This window comes from Terrapene carolina, unplaced genomic scaffold (assembly GCF_002925995.2).
Source record: "Terrapene carolina triunguis isolate 2854851 unplaced genomic scaffold, T_m_triunguis-2.0 Scaffold68, whole genome shotgun sequence".
NCBI classification, from domain to species: Eukaryota; Metazoa; Chordata; order Testudines; family Emydidae; genus Terrapene; species Terrapene triunguis.
Genome location: NW_020664419.1, coordinates 73,235,799 through 73,255,924, shown reverse-complemented (window position 1 = coordinate 73,255,924; position 20,126 = coordinate 73,235,799). Strand labels below are relative to the sequence as shown.

The window sequence follows — 20,126 nt, the reverse complement described above, 5'->3', positions numbered from 1 at the left end:
GAAGAGTCATTGGGCCAGAATGAGCAAATGACTCTACGGTCCAGTGATTCGGGCATTCACCTAGGAGATGGGACACCTGGGTTCCAGTGCCTTCTCCAGAACAGGAAGTCAAACTGGTAATCTCCCGCATCCTAGGTGACTGTCCTAACATGGGGCTATTGGGCATAAGGGGACACTGTCTCCTCCCTGGTTTTGTCAATGATACTTACTTCCCCTTATGAATCTAGCCCCAAAAAAATCTCAACGTTTTGTTTTGATAATGTAGAATAATGTAGATAATGTAATTGTTTTGGCATTTCTAAAATTCTTCTTTGTTTGAACCAAAACAGCTCACTGAAATTGACATGAAGTTGCAAAAAGTTTTGGTTGATCTGAATCTGCATTTTTCATAGGGGAAAAAAAAGTTATCAAAAAAATTTCACCCAGCTCTAATTACCACACTACTGGTAGCACATTTGTCAGCTGGTAAATTTGTGTCTCAGATGCAACATTTCATCTATCCAGCTATGGAGAATTTAAGATTCTGTACCTTGACAATGAAAAACGTTTGCACATCATGTGTATGAAAGAAATTAACACCACCATGGACGTCAATTTTATGTCAAAGTTGTTTCAGGTGTTTGGGCAAAAAAGGAGGAACATTGTGGAAAGAGGAAGTTACTTTTGATATTTATATCAGTGAAGCCTCCATGCTATTCTGTTATAATTGACAACAGCATAAATTGTGATGTAGGATCCTTGTCAATCAGGGACTCTCCTGTGGCCAATTCATTTTACATATGATAGACTCACCAATATTTCATCATTACCAGCTTGGGCCATATTTAAACAAAAGGCCTGGGTGCGAAAGGTTCTACACCCTGTTTCGGGCACAGAATCAATGTACTGAATTTAGACGATTTTTACATGCTCTTAAATAAATGGCAGCCAAGAATACAAATTTATATTATATCATAGTATGGTGTATTTGGAAATAGTAAAACTTCCTCCAATCCCTATTACCATATTTCCATTATAAACTATAGCAGCCTTACTTTATTGCAACTCCACTATAATAAAACTATATTTCCCCAAAACAACCTTATATTTTGTTTTTGTTTTTTCTGGAATCAAAGTTATTCGATATTACATGGTGGCTCTATTAGTCGTGCAGTTTCTAAGTGATCAGAAGCTGAAAGTTTTACATTAAGAATCTCAAGGAGTGGTTTGGCTAAATAAATCAGAAGCTTTGCCTTCTTAAAGATCTGTTTTATTCTATTGATGAAAGTTGGCAACAAATGCCCTTTTACAAACAACTGAACTTGCCCAAGTCTGAGCCACAATGTACACTGATAAACAAGGGTAAACAATGGGGACCTGCTCAGCTTCAGTGCATCTCAGAGCTGTGTAAAGCAGCTTATACTATAGGAAGTTTAACTTATAGCTGATGGATGGTTTGATATTATTAATTTTCAGATGAAGGGCATTTTTCAGACTTTAAGATACCTCAGCTGTGTATGTGTAAGGGGAAAAAAGAGCACCAATGTAATTAAACAGCAGCATTATAACCCAAATAACATAAACAGTAGAGTTAGCAGCTGATAGTTTGACAGTTATTCTGCCAAAGGACACATCTCAAAGCTGTTAAAATCTGTAGGGTAAAAGTAGGTGGCATCCATTTGATTAGTCTTTTGTCAGACATGCTGTAAATCCTTCCAGTGGCTTCAGGCATCAGATTCCTTCTAACTGTCCTAGCACCTCTGTTCTATTTTTCTGTGTCTTTCCTGCTCCTACTATAGCATTTATGACTTCACTGATTAGGACAAGCATGAAAAAAAAATGCCCGTTAATGTCTCTCAATTCCACACGCCCATGTTTTGATAGTCAAAACATGTTTTGCAGTTTACTTTTTGTCCTATCGCAGATGGTGTATGTAGTTCACATTAGTTTTAGGTTAAACTAAATTGATTTACAAGGGCATGTCTACACTGGCAGAGTTACAGCGCTAGGCGTTACAGCGCTGCTCAGAGAGCGTTGAAGGGAAACCGCTGTTGTGTGTTCACACTATCAGCTGCCTGAGCAATAGCATTTTCACACTTGTGGCACTTGCAGCAGTATTTGGAGCAGTGCACTCTGGGCAGCTATCCCATAGAGCCCCTCTTTCTTTTCTGCCACTAAGAGCTGTGGGAAGGCAGACGGGGTCATGGGGCATCCTGGGTCCTGCCCCATGTCCCATGATGCATTGCTTCGCATCCCAGCAATCCCTGTGCTTCTGACGGCATTTGGCACCATCTTTCAACGGTTTGTGTACTGCACGCTCTGCCTCTTTGGGCTGCAGGAATGGATCCCGAACTGTTGACCAGTATGCTGCTCGCTCTGACCAACACATCACAAGTGGCAGTGGAGTTATTCCTTAAACTACAAAGGCAAGAGGAGTGCAACATTGATCTCGCCATGCATAGTACTACGACACAAGATTGCTTGTGGCATTCATGGAGGTGCTAACCACAGTGGAATGACGCTTTTAGGCTCGGGAAACAAGCACTGAGTGGTGGGATCACATCGTGATACATATCTGGGATAACGAGCAGTGGCTGCAGAACTTTTGGATGAGGAAAGTCACATTCCTGGGACTGTGTGATGAGCTCGCCCCAGCCCTCTGGCACACGAACATGAGAATGAGAGCTGCCCTGCCATTGGAGAAGTGGGTGGCAATTGCACTGTGGAAGCTGGCTACTCCAGACTGCTACCGATCGGTCGCTAACCAGTTCGGAGAGGGAAAGTCGATCATTGGACTCGTGTTGATGGAAGTCTGCAGGGCCATTAATCGCGTCCTGCTCCGAAAGACCGTGATTCTGGGCAACATGCGTGACATTGTAGATGGTTTTGCACAAATGGACTTCCCTAACTGCGGTGGGGCGATAGATGGCATGCATATTCTAATTCTGGCACCTAGCCACCGAGTACATTAATCGCAAGGGGTATTTCTCAATGGTTCTCCAGGCGCTTGTGGATCACCGTGGGCGTTTCACAGACATTAACGCAGGCTGGTGCAGAAAGGCACATGACGCACGCATCTTTCGGAATGTTGGCCTGTTCAGGAAGCTGCAAGCAGGGACTTTCTTCCCGGACCAGAAGTTCACCATAGGGGAAGTCGAAATGCCCATTGTGATCCTGGGAGACCCCGCCTACCCCTTAATGCCATGGCTTTGAAGCCATACATGGGGCAACTTGACAGCAGCAAGGAGCGGTTCAACAACAGGCTGAGCAAATGCAGAATGACTGTTGAGTGTGCTTTTGGCTGTTAAAGCCTGCTGGCGCTGTCTCTATGGGAAGCTGGACCTGGCTGATGACAATATTCCTATGCTTCTAGCTGCGTGCTGTAAGCTCCGTAATATTTGTGAAGGGAAGGGTGAAAGTTGGCTGGACTGCAGAGGCTCAGCGCCTGGAGGCTGTTTGAGACCAGGGCTATTAGAGGGGCGCAGTGTGGGGCCATAAGGATCAGGGATGCCTTGAGGCAGCAATTTGAAACTGAAAGCCACTAATATTTGTTGCTATGCTTGGGAGTGCAGTGCTTGTAATGCTAGGAGGTGATTGTGATTGGTGCAGATGATGCAATATGAAGGTTTAACATAATTGTCTGTTGCTTTGCAGGGCTCTGTTTGCTTTCAATTAATAGACTAAAGATTTCTTTGAAAACACAACTCTTATTAAAAAACAACAACAACTGGAGGAGAGAGTCAAACAAAAAAACCCATAAACACCGAGGGTGGTGGTGGAAGGGAAGGTCCCACGAGGAGGTGGGGTCCCGGGGCGGCTAAAGGTTTGTGTATGTCCAGGGATCATACCTAACCTTCTCCTTTTGGAGTACAATGCAGCGGGTACTGTACTTCAGCAGGGCCAAACTGCAGAGGGATGGGTGTCAAGTGCAGTGGGTAGTGGGAGTCCACAGTGCTAGACTGTGAGAGGGGAGGAGTGGAATGCTGCGGGTATAGACTGGAGCCAGGAGGTTGATAAGAGTGTTGGCGGTGGCTGGAGCATGGGAAAGAGTTTTGCGACAGCGGCTGCATGGGAGGGTGGGCACGGAACTGAAGAGCTAGTATCACCTAGAGCGTGTCTGCTTGGCGCTCCATAACTTTTAAGAGCCGCTCTGTGGCTTCATTCTGGCGTACTGTGTTCTCTTTTTGGTCCCTTTTCTCACTGTCCCATCACTCCTTCAATTTCTGTTTCTCGGCGGCGGAGTGCATCATAAAATCATGCAGAAAGTCCTCCTTAGTTATTCTTGGCTACTTTCTAATTCTGCGCAGCCATTCAGCTGCTGATAAAGAGTGAGGCAGGGCTCCCAATGTCATCTCTATGAAATTTAAATGCAACATTTACAGAAGCAATATTGTTTGCAACACACACAACACTGATTCAGTGATTTAAAATACAGGCAGTACTCTCACACCTGTCACTAACTGGCTGACCCCAGGCAAGCACACATGAGCCACAAGACCCCCAAAATGTGAGTAGCTGCAGGGCAGGGCAGGATAAATCACTCTTCCCAGATCCTGCTGTACACTGGGCACATGGCTCTTGGGGAGAGCCAGCACTGTAGGGTGGGCCTGATAATCATTCCTGTCCCCAGACTTTCCACAGGATGTGACCTTTATGGAAGATATCTCACTGCTGAGGGTAGGCAGTGAATCAAGGGAGGGTCTTCTCCAAGACTGCGGCTTCCGCCCTGGCCCTTATACGGCTCGCCTGTGTGCAGCAATGGTTCCCCTCCCCTCCCCCCGTGACAGCACGGTGGCGCAGGAAAGTTACCAAGAAACAAAGCAGCTCTGCCGAAGAACCTGCGGCAGCGGATTGCTCACTATCTCCACAAGAGTTTTCTGGAGATCTCTGAGGGAGATTCCCGTGAAGTGAGGGAGTCAATCAACAGCCTGTTCTGCCACTCCGACTAGGCACGCGGTGGGAGACAAGCCTGCTTTCTGCAATCCTCCTCCCCCAACAACTCGCTTCAGTGATTCCCAAAATCAAATCCACTTACCTGGGGCCTCCTCTCCTGTTTGCAATTTGCCAACATCTGACAGCTGTGACTGGCTAGTCTCCTCCGGAGTAGAAAAGAGCTCCTGGCTGCATGCATCTCTGACCTCAGAGTCATCCTCTCCCTCTGGGTCCCCCTCCACATCCTCATCCAAGATTTCCTCCTCCTGCCTCGGTCCACTTTTGACTGACACGTGAGTCACCGAAGTATCCACAGTGGTCTTCGCAGTGGAGGTGGGGTTGCTGCCAAACATCACATCCAGCTCTTTGTAGAATCGGCAGCTCGTGGACGTAGCACCGGAGCGACAGTTTGCCTCCCATACCTTGTGGTAGGCATTCCGCAGCTCCTTCACTTTGACCCTGCACTGCAATGTGTCCCGGTCATGGCCCCTTTCTGTCATGCACCGTGAAATCTGTCCGTGGGTATCATAATTCCTATAGCTGGAGCGCAGTTGGGACTGGACATCCTCCTCTCCCCAAATGCTGATGAGGTCCAGCAGCTCGGCATTGCTCCAAGTGGGGGATCGCCAGGTGCATGGAGCAGGTATGGCCACCTGGAAAGATGCGCTGAGACCACTGCACACATCACTGAGCAAACAGGAAGGCGACTTTCAAAATTCCAAAGGAATTTACAGGGTGGGGATGATGATGATTGGTCACCTGAGGATAGGGCAGTAGAGTTCAAACCGATGACCAGAGAGGCAAAAACAGGCATTGTGGGCCTCCCACAGGCCAACTGCAGCACTGTAATCAACCACGGTGTCTATACTGGCACTGTAACACTGTAGCCCCTGCGCAGAAAGCTGTACGTCTCTTGTTGGGGTGGTTTTTTTTTTACAGCGCTACAACTGCACAGTTTCTGCACACTGCATGGCAGTGTGTCCACTTTGGGAGTTACAGCGCAGAAAGTTGCTTTACGTGCAGAAACTTGCCAGTGTAGACAAGACCTAAATGTTAAGGCTGAAAGTTACTTACCCTCCATCAAAACAGCTGTGAAAGGGGAATTAGAAGAAATATGGCCTAAATTCCACATTCCCTTTTGAAAACTCTTAAAGGGACACTGTCAACAGGAGTTCTTTAATTTCCAAAAATAAATGTTCAGGGAGCTCCCTTTAAATAGTATGTTCTGACCTTTTCAAAACGTGGAAATCTCCTTTCCTGCTTCATGCTGATATTTATAAGGGTCTTTTAGGCAGGAGCAACACCAAATGTTCAGAAGCACACCTGCTTCTCCCTCCCCTTCATCTCTGCATACACCTACCTGCTATTTTTTCAGTTTCAGCTCTTCTGCTGTTAAACACCCTTTCACAGGGCCTGGCCAGAAGAGGCACATGAGCAATGCAAGACAAAACAGAGAAACTGCATTGACAGCACTTTATGTATAGTCAAAGCAAGAAAACAAACTTGGGGTGGAGGAGAAAATTTGTTTTTTGTGTTTTATAAAAATCTCAGATATTACAAGTAATACTACTACATGCAATTTTGAAATGGAAACTTTTCAAGCTGATGTCTTTTATTTTAAAAAACAATCTCCAGCCCCATATCAGAAGAAAATGAGAAGAAATAAGAGATATTTCTTTTAACAGACTGAGGCCCTCAGTGGGGTTGCAGGAACACACATGAATCTGCCCACATGGTGCTCACTGCAGGATTGGAGCCTAAACTTTGTAAATGGAGGAGAAAGGGTGGTGGAGGAGAATTGTGCAGGGGAATGGCCTGAGTTTTAGAGTGTGTGTGTGTGTGTGTGTGTGTGTGTGTGTGTGTGTAGGCTAACCATGAGCTAGAAATGATACTGATATGTCTGGCATATTAAAAAATGTCTGGAATGAGCCGTGCTCTGATAGCTGTATTCAATTCTATATGTAGGAGCCAGAGGATGAGAGGCAGGAGAAGGAGCAGCAGCCAGGGACTTGAGGGGGTATACAGGAGTGGGGGAACTAGCACAGGAGCTGGGAGTAAGGGAGAGGGAGCCAGGGGTCTATAACCATGAGTGCACAGTCCCCTCTAGAGCTTGGAACTGAACCCAGGAGTCTTGAATCTCTGCATTCCTTTGTCAGCAAACAGCTCTGAAACTCACTGGCAAAGTGCGTCGCACCCCCTCTAGTGCCTAACCATATACTCAACCTACTGCTGCTACCAGTTACTCTGTTAAAACTATGCTGCGCTCTAAAGGTCTGACCCCTGCTGGTGACCAAAGTTGGGGGTCAATATGATCCCACATAATAGGATTTCTGATATTTCAATTTTGTTTTAAAAATTAGGGAACTACAGTTAAAAAAAATCTATAAAAAGATAAATAAGGTTGCAAAGTAAAACACTCAAGCTAGGAAAGGACTGACTTAAGGTTGCCATTGCAACTTTAATTCAGCCACCTTGTGGATATGTATTATAGTAGTCTTTAATTACATGAAAAGTATGTGATCAGTAATTAACATTTTTTATCCTACTGTATATGCATAAGGTGGCAAAATGTAAGGTTACACAGGCAACCTTAGTTCTGTTCTTTCCTAACTTGAGTGTTTGACTTTGCAACCTTTTCATTTAGCATAGTTTTTTTGAATGTTTATATATAAAATACAGTTTTCCCTAGGGATGTCAGCCATTAAAACAATGCTTTTGTTCCCAAGTTTGGGAAAAGACATTTTTTACGTGGTGACTTTCTCATTCATAATGAGGATTTTCATGTTGGACTAACACTTCTAGCAAAAACGAACCATTTTCACTCAGTACCTGAGGCACTTCCACACAGCTATTGGAGTGACTGCCAACTGAAACATAGTATTTTGATGCTATTTTTTGATGCATCATTTATTACTGCCATCGAAGCTGTGCAATAACTTAGTTCAGTAGATGGCACTTTTGTATCACAGAAGAATCATTCTGAACCTTAAAAGGACATAGGCAAATATGAGAATTGATAGAATTATTATAAACGTTGTTACCAATAATCTCTGATTTTTATATTATTTTTTTTTTTAAATGAGAGGGGAACAAATACTTTCATTTGTTTATTATGTATATTTGCCAGCTCTTTGTGTATAACTTTAGTTTACCTTACTATCATGCACTGCTTTGGGGGAGCTCACATGCACATTCAAGGCCCTTGACCAGGGGTCGGCAACCTATGGCACGCGGCTCGCCAGGGTAAGCACCCTGACGGGCTGGGCCAGTTTGTTTACCTGCCGCGTCCGCAGGTTCGGCCGATCACGGCTCCCACTGGCCGTGGTTCGCCGCTCCAGGCCAATGGGGGCTGCGGGAAGCAGCGTGGGCCGAGGGATGTGCTGGCCACGGCTTCCCGCCGCCCCCATTGGCCTTGAAAGAGAGTTTTTATCAGTAAAAGAGGCAGAGTTCCTGCTGTTTCTGAATTTTGGACCAAGTGTCTCTTTCTGAAAGCAATAAGAACTGACTGTGGAGGCCCCTATCTGCCCAAACACCTCAACTCTGATAGGACTACAGTCAGTCTCACAGGGACTTTAGGAATCTGTCCCTTTCCTCCTTCCTCTGACCTTGTGCAGAAAGCTAAGGACTGCCTTTTTCATTCTACAGACATTTGCACTGGGAGGCTGAGGGAACCCATTTCTTCACTGTTCAGGACATACTTCTCCTTGCTCCTTCGTGGACTGGGAAACTATCTGTGCCATCCATGCAGGGGAAAGGGAGGGGCAGCTCTTTTTCATCGTCAGTCTTTCTTTTCAGCTATCCTTCTATTTCCTCTTCCAAAATCCTCCAGTCCCTCTACCCAACACCTAATATTCTTCTACCCCAAAGGTTTCAAATTTACACCTATGATGGTCCACCACTCTGCCTCCCATGATCTCACTTTGCTTTATGACCCCTACCCCGTCCCTCATGTTTTCCCTATTTTCTTTTGCTCTGCTTCTCCCAGGGCTCCGGGGTCAATCCAGACACCCATCTTCACACCTCTTCCAGATCTCCCCCACCCTGCCCAATCTCCCTCGCCTACACCTTCTGTTCCCCATCTATTCACACAAATGAGCACCTCCATCCCAAAGGCTTTGTCTCCCAAGTGCCCCTGTTCATCCATGCTTTGCCCATCCCTAAGGCTTCCTCCTCTCCAACTTACTCACTGTATCTGTCCCCCAAGGGGGAAGGAGAAGAAGTTGCGGCCTGCTGGCAGGCCAGCAGCTGGGACTCCATTCTCCAATCTGCACAGCTCATTGTCTACTCAGGCAGCCAGCAGGTTCCTAACTTTGCCCTATTGTGACACAGAGCTAGTTGGGAAGGGAAGAGGAGCTCAGGCAGGGTAAGAGTTGAGCTGGCTGTGAACAAGTGTCCGCTTCTTCAACCCCCTGCCTGCCTACCGGGGGCGGGAGAGGGCAGACAGAGGCAAGCCAAGAGACATTGCTGCTGCCTCAAGCCTATTGAGATGCTTCGCTAATCAATAGCCTGCAAGCAGGGTGGTGGTGAAGTTCTAAGAGGCACAGTATTGTAGTTATGGGTAAACGCAGGTAAACAGAGTTTGTTAGTCTACCCACTTATTTTTTTTACCACTACACCACTGGTGAGGCCTGCGACAGCCACTCTCATCTGCTACTTCTCCTTTTCTCTGTAGTCAGCTGAAATTTAGGAGGTGAGAGGACAGATCCCCGTTGCTGAGCAGTGGAATACAATTTCCCAGTTCTCGAGAAGGAACACTCTTCCCTCTACTCCTTAAGACCCCTACCTCTGCTTCCTAGTCATATTCATAGCTTCCAAGTTTTATGCAGATCCATGTAACATTTTATGTAAATTAGCTCATGAAATAATTTGCACATGACTGTAAACTTCAGCTTAAGGCCAATAAACCTTGCAGCGAGCAGAAACTGGGATAAGACATGGAGTTGCACAAAACTTGGCAGGTGGGTGGAGGGCTGGACGCTAAAGTGTGTCAGGGGGTGTAGGGGGAGAAGGTGAAGGGAGAATTGTTAAGGGACAATGCCTAGACTACTAGCTTTAATTTTTGCCTCCCCTTTAGCTACCTTACAAAAGTGCTTTGGACGAGGACAGGAAAAGGCCTGTGATCCCAGGCAATCAAAAGAACTCTGGTGGATTTAAAAGGGAACATTCGACCAAGGGTAGCTGTTTAGGGGAAACAGACTGACACACGTGACACTCCACTAAGGGTGCCTGAAGAAGTTAGTCCTGCCTAGGATACAATCGGGATGGGAACGGAAGCCTTTAGGTAAGATCAATAGTCTACACGCCTTCTTAAAATCTTTTTTTAAATTTTAACTGCTTTGTTCCTACTATTAAAATAAATAATATTCTGGTTTTAAGAAGGTTGTCTCATTGTATACAACCAACTACAGCCTCCCTAAGGGAAGAACTGTGCAGGTACCCAAACACTGTCAGCCCTGCAGGGCAAGCCTGGTTTATAGACCAGGTTTTGAGCTACAGTACACTGTGGGGCTGCACTCAGAGGCCTGAAGTGCAGCTAGTCCCATAACTATGACAGCAAGATTTTCAAAAGTGACCAATGAGCTTTAGTATCCAACTTGGGACACCTTTTAAAGGAGCCAGATTTTCAGAGGAGAGGTGATCAGCCCTTTCTTACAAATTGGATCCCTTAAGGTCTCAAGTTGGATACCCAGAATCACTAGGAAAATCAAAAGTTTCTGAAAAACTTGACATTTGGTATCTTCTGCTCTCCCCCACAACCACCCACTCCCAAAGCCCACCAAGGTCAACAAATTGAAAGAAACATAAAGTTTATAGACCAAACCATTGTAGTGATATGAGCCAAAATTTAAATTTCCTGACTAGGATGAGATGTAGTATGTGAAATTTTAGGAGGATTAACTTTTTTTGGGGTAGCTGTGTGTGGGGAGAGAGAAGGGGTTGAAAATCAGGCTTGTAATTGGAAACTAGCCCAAACTATGAAGTGGTTACTGCCACTCCATAATAAGCTGACCTTATTTGTCTCTACCAAAATATCAAATAATGTGTTATTTTAGAAAAAGCTTCTAACTAAAATTCTCAGTGCAAATATGAAAGTTTGCCAAATCTGTTTACAGAAGCCCCAAAGATTTCATAAATGTTTACCATGAAAATGAGATTCATAAAATGACCAATAGGAAACTACGATGCAACCCAAGGTCTTCCCAAATCTTGCCCTTTTCCTGGTCCCTAGCCTTCCCATATCCTGGCAGCACAATTTTAAGCCCCATCTCACCCTTTGTCTATGCTTTATCAAATGCTCAAGGTGCAACCCCTCCTCCTTTTAGCATTGATTCCTTTCTTCTGTTGGGGAATCTCCTCAGTAACAGCCACCAGTTCCAATTATTTAAACAGAGCAATAATATTTGTCATAGAAAATACAGAAAAGTAAATCGTATAGAATAAAAGCGTACTAAGCTAGCCTATATTACATTACCTTTTCTGTAAGTGTTTTCTCCTTTCCTTGAGATCAGTAAGCAGTCTCCTTCGTGATTGCTCTATTCGGGGTTTATCCATTTCTTCCTGTCTGGCTTTAAGGAATGCAACATCTGGGAGAAGGAGTTTTTGTGATCTGATTCAGTCCATAGCCCATTAAATGATGGGTAAACAAATTTTGGATTCTGCCCATTTTCAGCCATTTCTATACATATTTTTATGGCAAGAGTCAGTAGCTAGGACTACTACCTGTAGGTTTAATGTTTTTTTTTTATTGGACAAGTACTGTTCAGTCTTGAAGAAATGCTGCTGCTGTTAGTTTTGCAATGTTTCTTTTGGGGAGGAGCTGCAGTAAAGCAAGCAGCAGGAAAGGTTGATCTATCTTCCTGTCTCTAACTAGTCAGTTTTTGGGTTAGAGTTTCTCCCTGGGTATTGGTGAAAGAAGGGGTTGCTTGTGTGCTGCTTGACTGCCTTTGTTCAAGGAGTGGTGTAAATCTGTCTTTGAGGATTTATATGCCCTCCTCTATTACTGTAATTTCTGATCACCTCAATCTTTGAGATATTGATTTTATACAGTGTAAATTAAAATAAGTAACCCTATTTAAAATACTTAGATTCTGTATCACTGATTTCTTCTATAAGGGGAAACCAACCTGCAAGCCCCTGAAATCGGCTACTGCAAAGCAGATTCCCTAACTATGTGGAGTTCATTCAGCATCATACTTCTTCAGGTAGAAGTAGTTTTGGCAGAATTCATTTTTTTTAAATTTTAAGCATTTTTTAAAAATTGAATACAATTTTCACAGTTGTGGGAAATTATGGGGAAGACAGTTATTTAATGACAATGAACAGTGAGATTTTAAAAGTTAAAGCTTTATAACTGTTAAAACACAAACTGTCAATACCACCTGTTAAAATATACAAAGTGAATAGCCTTCAATTCAGCTCTTGTCCTCAAGCAGCATTTTGCTTACTTTGCCTGTACTACGCTTTGATTGGTGCAGATGAATGTCTTTTTTCAATCCTGCGCGTGAAATTTAAATTCACTGACATTTGCCCACATTTACCGTACAAATCTCATCCTTCCAAGCCTGGCGAGGAAGCCACGGCCCAGCCCCCAGGGAAGGGCCTTTCCCCGCCCAACAGCTCCCTCTCCACAACACGGATGGAGCACGGCTGATCCGAGGGGATTTGACTCTAACGCTCCCTGAATCTTAAGGCGCGAGGAAGGAAGGTGGTTCCCCCCTGAGTGCAGCTCCCCAAAGCTGGCTCGGCGGGGTGATTCCCGGCCTACTTGCTCGGCCCGCTCCGCCCCCGGGCGGCGGCTCAGCAGCGCACGCACCGTTGGGCGTTCAGGCCCGCTGGGCTCGTGCTGCTGAGGCAGAGGAGCCCGCGCTGCAGCGAGGGCGGGGGCAGGCCAGGGACTAGAGCCGTAGCGCGCGTGCCTCTCTGGGGGCGTGGTCCTGGGGGGGAGAGGACTGCGCATGGACGCTCATGGTAACCAAGCAACTGGGAGGGGGGGCTCACTGTCTCTTTAAGGGCGAGTCGAGTGCCTATCACATGGATGCGGCTCTAAGCTCGGCGCCGCGCTCACAGGGTTGGATGGGGCCCGCAGCCAGGCAGGGGCTGCCGCTGGGGTCGAATTCGGGACTCGGCTAGTCGGGTCTGGAGCGCGGGGGGTTTGACTGGGCCGCGGCGCGGCTGCTGGTGTTTCAGGGCAGGGGATCGCAGCGCCTGGAGCGGGCGCGCCGGGTCCCTGTCCCATGGCGTCTGTGCTGGTAAGGGAGCGGGCGGGCCTGGGGAGACGCTGCCCGCCGAGCCCCGCTCCTGGGCCAGAGGGACCCGGTAGCTCTGCTGTGCGCGCTGGGGGAGCCCCGGGCAGCCGCCCGCCAGGCCCCGAACTGATGAGCGTGTCTCCAGCTGGGCAAGCGGCGGAGTAGGCTGGGGTCCGCGCCTTCTGGCCCCGCCCCAGGCGCTGCCCCTTCTCCACCGGGACCCGCTTGTCTCGGGCCGAGCTCTGGGTTCAAGCTTCCCCCCGGGGCGTGCGGGGCAGCGCCGCGGCATTGGAGCACGTAACCCGGCCACCCGCCGCTCCCAGGGGAGGCGACAAGCCCCTCTAGTGCCCCTTCTTTTCCTCTACTCCTGCTGTTACCGCTAAGGGCAGCGCTCAGCTGTCACGGTGATGGGCGTCTGGGGAGCTGGGCAGATCGGTGATGGACGCTCCTCAGTGAGCGAACTGGCCAACTGGAAAGGGGCCTGGAGCCCAAAGAGAAAGGGGAAAAGTTTGTCACAGCTCGCTCTGCCAATGGAAAACCCCTGCCCTTGAAACAGGGAGAGCGGGGGGCGTCCAACAGCTGTTCCAGGGTTTTCGTTTGCGGTAACCAAATCAAAACACATTCAAAACGCCCTCTCACTCTGATTTGTCAGAGGAGAGTTACACTCCCTTAAAGGGGAGCAGGAGGGTGGCCTTGCATATGATTTGCGATATCAGTCCTGTTTGTTGCAGGGCGTTTTACTGCCATCCAGGGCCGGATTCCACACGGGCGGCGGGTTGTTGCTCGGGAACATCTGTGCTATAGGGACATTCTGTAGGGCCTGTCTTCTCGGGATTTTTCTCCATGTCAACATCTAGAGACCAGCACTTATGCCTGATCCTCTTGGCTGTCACCGCACTTCTCAGAGTAATGCAAACTTGAGCAGCGTTCTAGCTTTTAGGATGCTTTGCAGTACTCTCCTTCCCCACTATTATTATAATGGAAGGAAGTTTTATTCTGGGCTAAGGCGCTGCTGCTTTCCCAGAATCTATAAATTGTATCTGAGAGAAGCTACCTCCTTTCAGTATTGATCTTGGTGTGATCTTAACATGGCGAGTTCCGGGTTGACATAGAGAGCAAAAATCAGGTGGTGACTCAAAACTGAGTTCTCAGATATTACAACTTCTTCTCCAGGAGGATCCTATCTTAATTCGTCCCTTTAAAGGCCATAAAGCTGCAGTCACCGGCGTTGACTTCAGCCCGACCACCACGGCACTTGGTGAGTTTGTTACCTTTGGTTGCGCGTTAGAGTGCCAGCTTGTGCTGAACGCTTTGCGTAGGATCCAGACGCCCAGCTCCTGCTACGGGACTGTACTCAATGGGGAGGAGGGTACAGTGCCGCTGGAGCGCACGGAGGAGGAAGAGCGAGAGGATGGCTACAGGGGGGTGGCCCCTACAGGTTGTCGCTTGGGCAGGAGGCGGTGTTTGCTCTCCGGAATGACTGAGGAAAGTTTCTCAGCGGCTTCCGGAGAAGCGTGCTTGTGTGGCTGCGGGTCTAGCTCCGGCCCCCGTCGGATGGGGCTGACGGGGGTGGGGCTGGCGCACAGGGTGGGAGGGGAGAGGCGTTTCTCTGGGTCGGACGGGCCAAGGGCTCCCTGCCCCTTTCTTAAGCGACAACTTTTTGAGCAAACCACAAGGCGGAGGGAGAGTGCCCGAGGGAGGGGTTTGTCCTGGGGACAGAGAGGAGGAAGTAAGGCACGAGAGAGCTGTGGCGGGGGCGTTCTGCACAGGAGGCGGGGAGGGGCCGGGGGAGGGACGCTGCTTCGTTGTTTTTTTGCTCCTCCGCATCCCCGCTCTGGACTCTATATCCGGGAAGAAGAGGACCTGCTGCAACCCTCCCGCCCCCCTCCCCAGCAGCCTGAGCCCGGAACTGCTGCCCGTCCGCGGCTCCCGGCAGTGCCAGGAAAGGGCAGAGCGTTGCAAGAACTTACAGTTCTCTCGTCTGCCCGCGGCTGGTTTAATCGCTTGCAATGAGGATCCGTCTGGCCAGAAGATGGACTTGGCTTGGCAGAAGCTGCCTGTTGCTTGGCCTCTTGATGGTTGCCTACTTCGTAGTGGAACTGTCTGTTTCTACCTTCCATGCCTCCTCCACCGGAGACAGCGTCACCAATGGGAGATGGGAGAGGCACTTTTCTAATAGAGCAGAAAAAGCAGAGGATTTGGCTCGTCCAGTTTATGAAAAATCCCCTCCTGATTCTTCTGCGCCAGGAGAATGGGGTAAGGCCGCTCGTCCACAATTGACTCCTGAGGAAAAGAAACTTGAAGAAGAGCTGATTGAAAAATATGCAATTAATATTTATTTGAGTGACAGAATATCTCTACATCGTCACATACAGGACAATCGAATGTATGAATGTAAAGCCAAATCTTACAACTATAGAAAACTTCCAACTACATCCGTTATAATTGCTTTCTATAATGAAGCTTGGTCAACCTTACTGCGGACAATTCACAGCGTTCTTGAAACATCTCCTGCAGTACTTCTAAAAGAAATTATACTAGTGGATGACTTGAGCGATAAAATATATCTGAAGGCTGAACTTGAAAAGTACATTAGTAACCTGAAAAGAGTTCGTTTGATAAGAACCAGCAAACGAGAAGGACTGGTTCGTGCACGCTTAATTGGAGCTACCTTTGCTACTGGTGATGTCCTCACATTTCTAGACTGTCATTGTGAGTGTAACTCTGGTTGGCTGGAACCACTTTTAGAGAGGATTGCTGAGAACGAGACTGTGATCATTTGTCCTGTTATAGATACCATTGATTGGAATACATTTGAATTCTACATGCAGACGGGTGAGCCCATGATTGGGGGATTTGACTGGCGATTGACATTTCAGTGGCATTCCGTGCCTGAACATGAACGTCAAAGATGGAAATCTAAAACTGACCCAATTAGATCCCCAACTATGGCTGGTGGGCTATTTGCAGTTAGTAAGAAGTATTTTGAGTATCTTGGTACATATGACACAGGGATGGATGTCTGGGGTGGGGAGAATTTAGAACTATCATTCAGGGTGTGGCAATGTGGCGGCACGTTGGAGATCCATCCTTGTTCCCATGTAGGCCATGTGTTTCCAAAGCGGGCTCCATATGCGAGGCCAAATTTCCTTCAGAACACTGCACGTGCTGCCGAAGTGTGGATGGATGAATATAAAGAACATTTTTACAATAGAAATCCTCCAGCAAGAAAAGAAAATTATGGTGATATTTCTGAAAGAAAACTAGTAAGAGAGCGTTTGAAATGTAAGAGTTTTGACTGGTATTTGAAAAATATTTTTTCCAACTTACATGTACCAGAGGATCGTCCGGGCTGGCATGGAGCTATCCACAGTATGGGAATATCATCAGAATGTCTAGATTACAATTCACCTGAACATAATCCTACTGGGACTTACGTGTCTCTCTTTGGATGTCATGGTCAAGGAGGCAATCAGTTCTTTGAATATACATCGAGTAAAGAAATTAGGTTTAACTCTGTGACTGAACTATGTGCTGAAGTCCCTGAACAAAAGGATTTAATTGGCATGAGGAACTGCCCAAAAGATAGATCCCCTATCCCAGAAAATATCATATGGCATTTTAAAGAGGATGGGACCATTTATCATCCTCATTCAGGAAAGTGCCTTAGTGCTTATCGTACTTCTGAGGGTCGGCCTGATGTGCAAATGAGGACTTGTAATGCTGCAGATAAAAATCAAATTTGGAAGTTTGAGAAATAAAATAGCCACTGATGATAGTTATTATCTGAAGAACTTCAGAGTAAATTAGTGGCTGGCTATGCTTTGATACGTGGATGTCCTCTGAGAGCCTTCTCTATAGTAGTTTAGGAACTGAATCTCTTATGCTGAAATTTACAGAAGTGGGTTGGCAAATACTGGGAATTAATATTTAAAAGTGCCTTTTTGTACTGACTTAAGGTTTTTATTTTTGTAGAGTTTTGATTCATTAAATTCACAGAATAAATAATACAGTAGTACATGGCTGAGTTAACATTGGTGTGGGAAGTCGAACCTTAATCCTTAGTACGTTGTATAATCATCCAGGTGTTTACTTTATTGGAGATCTGCCAACTCCTAAGGGTGTTGAAGAGGTCGTCATATTTTGTAAGGAATGAAAGTTTCTATTTTCTAACTACTTGGAAGACGGGAAACATTAGGACTGGCCGTGCTTCATTCCCTAATTCATATCCCCCTCCACACGTGAACACCTCTTCAGTCTTGCCCTAGTTCCTGAAAGCAACTTGGTTCTTCAACACCTCCTTCCCCCCTTCTCCCCTCGCCCTAATGCTAGAGGTAGTGAGGTAGTGGAACTAGGAAGATGGGCTAGTAGTATGAGAATGTTGGCCAGGTGGAGGTTGGGGGTGGGAAGGAGATGGTTAGGGGTGGGAGACTATAGAGTGTGTGTGGTGCATTTATCTTGAGTGTGAGAGAGAAAAGGATGGGTGTCATGTTGACATCTGTTTCTTATCTTTGAATTCTCAGAACTAGTATGCACATCCTGAGTGCTGTAAGCATTAGCTAGTACTCAATTTCTGGACACTTGTTTATATTCTCAACACTACCATTATGTTTACATAATCTTTTGCATTCTTTCTTGTCTTTTTTGTTTGTTTGTTTGTTGTTTTTTAAATATATGTAATATTTTATATACCAGTATGTTAGGAGGTTAAGGAAAGAGGTGCTTGTGTAGGTCTTTTCATAATGATATTAAGGCAGTGGTTCTCCACCTATTTACTGTTGCGGGCTGCATATGCAGCTCTCTATGTGTTATGTAGGCCACATTCACTCAATATGTATACGGCCTGTGTGGCCCTGAGGATGTCACATGGGCTGCAGCTGTGTGCTGATTGGTCCGCAAGCGACCTGCGGTTTGAGAACCATTGCATTAAGGTGTTTCTTTAAATATGTGATCATAGATAGGATGTTCAAATAAAGTTTCTTAGGTGTGTGATCATTGGATTGCATATTCTAGAAAAAGTACAATGCCAGTACCAAGCATGTTGGGGCCTCTACATGATTCTTTGAGGCATTGGCTTAAGCTTTGGCAAATCCAGGATGGTTTTTTTTTTTTTTTTTTTTTTTTTTTTTTTTTTTTCTTCTTGTGCTGTCTATCAGTAGCCACCAGATACCAAAACTTGATCTTAGACTGACAGCTCTTACCTTCAGATAGTCACAAATTAATGACAGGAAGTGAGCAATAAAAATCTGGGGAAGGTCTAGTGGGATATAGTAGGTGGTGTTGGTTCATTACAGCCAGGGCTAGGCAGAAGGGAAAGGAGATGGCTATTTGGAGGGAGAAAGTGGGGTCGTAAAAGGGCTAGGGACTTTCTAGAAATAGTGAGGCAAGAGGGAAAAGGGTGTGTGTTCAGGGGTATTTCTAAGGACTTTTGAAGGATTGGAGGGAGGAAGGGAAAGAAGTGGCCAGCAAGTTGAGGCAAGAGTCTCTGGGGCTGGGCTGAAAGAGGGACTAGATGAGGAAGATTCTGGATTAGTAGTGTAGTGCAGGGCCATACTAAAAATGATTGCCACTATGTGGCACTGGGAATTCTAAGTCTCTGTAATTTATTTTAAAATGACAAATTTGAAATCTGATTTGTATAAATTGGTACAGAATAAGGGAATTGTAACATTATATTGATCAGCAAGGCACTCCTTGGCACATTCACCAAACCTGATGTACCAAGGAATACCTCTGCATTCCTTTGTAGACCTACTCCTTTGAGAGACTACAGCCCATGACATTCTGAAAGAGCAAGCTTTATATGGTCACATGTATTTGTGAAAGCCTTACCATAAATAAATTTGTTTCAGCATGCACACTTCCAAATGGATTCATGCTTGCATACACATCTACCTTGTATGCCAGGCATACCTATTTAGTGAGGGAAATGAAGTACTGTGCATGCAGACTATGCAATTTTTATTCAATTCTAACATTTATTATTTTTTTAAAACCTAGCAAATATTGTGCTCCTCTTGGAGGACTATTTTATGAATTAGAAGTTTAAAAATAAGTTGTTGAGCTATCTGAGCAGAAAATAAGAATGAACAAGTTTATTAAATATTACACTTTTTTCAATGCACTTATAACTGACAAACAATTCAAGAGAATTTTCTTATCCCATATTTCAGGTTTTTTAAACAGAAAAATAAGACTAAGAATGCAACACTTCTGCCCAATCGGAGCAATTTTTATAATATTATAAATATCTAATAGGAACTTGGAAATGGCAATCTCAACCATAACTGAAACATTGCTACTGTAATCTTTTAATTCTGTGTACAGATTTCTGGAAAATCTGATACTCTGAGAAACAAAGGTATAAATATATCTATTTTTAATTCTATCATAGTTTTATGAGAATTTTGGGGGAAATAAAATTACTGTATGTGGATTTTAAACTACTGATTTCAAATGACAAAAGAAACTATGTAAATTTAACATTGATTAAATGTAATTTTTTTTTTAAACAGTAATAAAAATTATAATTGAATGTTGGTTAGTTTTCTGGCTTTTGTTTTGTTTTTGATCTTTGCCACTTATATTAGTGCCCACTACATTTAGAATGAACTCCAGTATTTTGGCATTTTATAAAGGTTAATAATATTAAACCTCTTCTGCTTAATACCCAATGAAGATTCTGAATTTAAACAGCCTCCCCATCCCTTTGGCAGAAATTTATTTATCATCAAATAGAAACTCCTTAGAATTACTGTTGTATATGTATTTACCACTGTAACTAATGATGAAAGAATATTTGATAGAGACGTAGTTGTTTTAATGTCCCCATTTGATTTGAATATTTAAGTACATCTACACTGTAATTCCTATTTTACTGCATGACCTGGTTACAGCAAGGTAGCCTCCTGATATAGTTGAGCATTAAGTAGATGTGTTTAACTGTCTAGCAGTTCTACAAAAGGTCAA

The 20,126-nt window shown here is 45.3% G+C and overlaps 2 protein-coding genes across 3 annotated transcripts in view; both read left to right on the top strand.

The window, feature by feature from the left end:
• Window positions 1-12,965: 12,965 nt before the first annotated feature.
• Window positions 12,966-20,126, top strand: part of POC1B (POC1 centriolar protein B) — a 97,448-nt gene continuing 90,287 nt past the window's right edge. Inside the window, exons 1-2 of one of the 2 annotated variants that reach the window (XM_026648832.2) lie at window positions 13,062-13,160; window positions 14,331-14,415. In XM_026648832.2, the coding sequence (XP_026504617.1) occupies window positions 13,146-13,160; window positions 14,331-14,415 (100 nt within the window). In that variant the 5' untranslated portion in view covers window positions 13,062-13,145. Of the gene's footprint in view, window positions 13,161-14,330; window positions 14,416-20,126 lie in introns of both variants that reach the window. The other variant, XM_026648834.2, reaches the window with a different exon arrangement.
• Window positions 14,983-18,284, top strand: GALNT4 (polypeptide N-acetylgalactosaminyltransferase 4). The gene has a single exon (XM_024212784.3). The coding sequence runs from the start codon at window positions 15,167-15,169 to the stop codon at window positions 16,916-16,918; it is 1,752 nt and encodes a 583-aa protein (XP_024068552.1). The 5' UTR covers window positions 14,983-15,166; the 3' UTR covers window positions 16,919-18,284.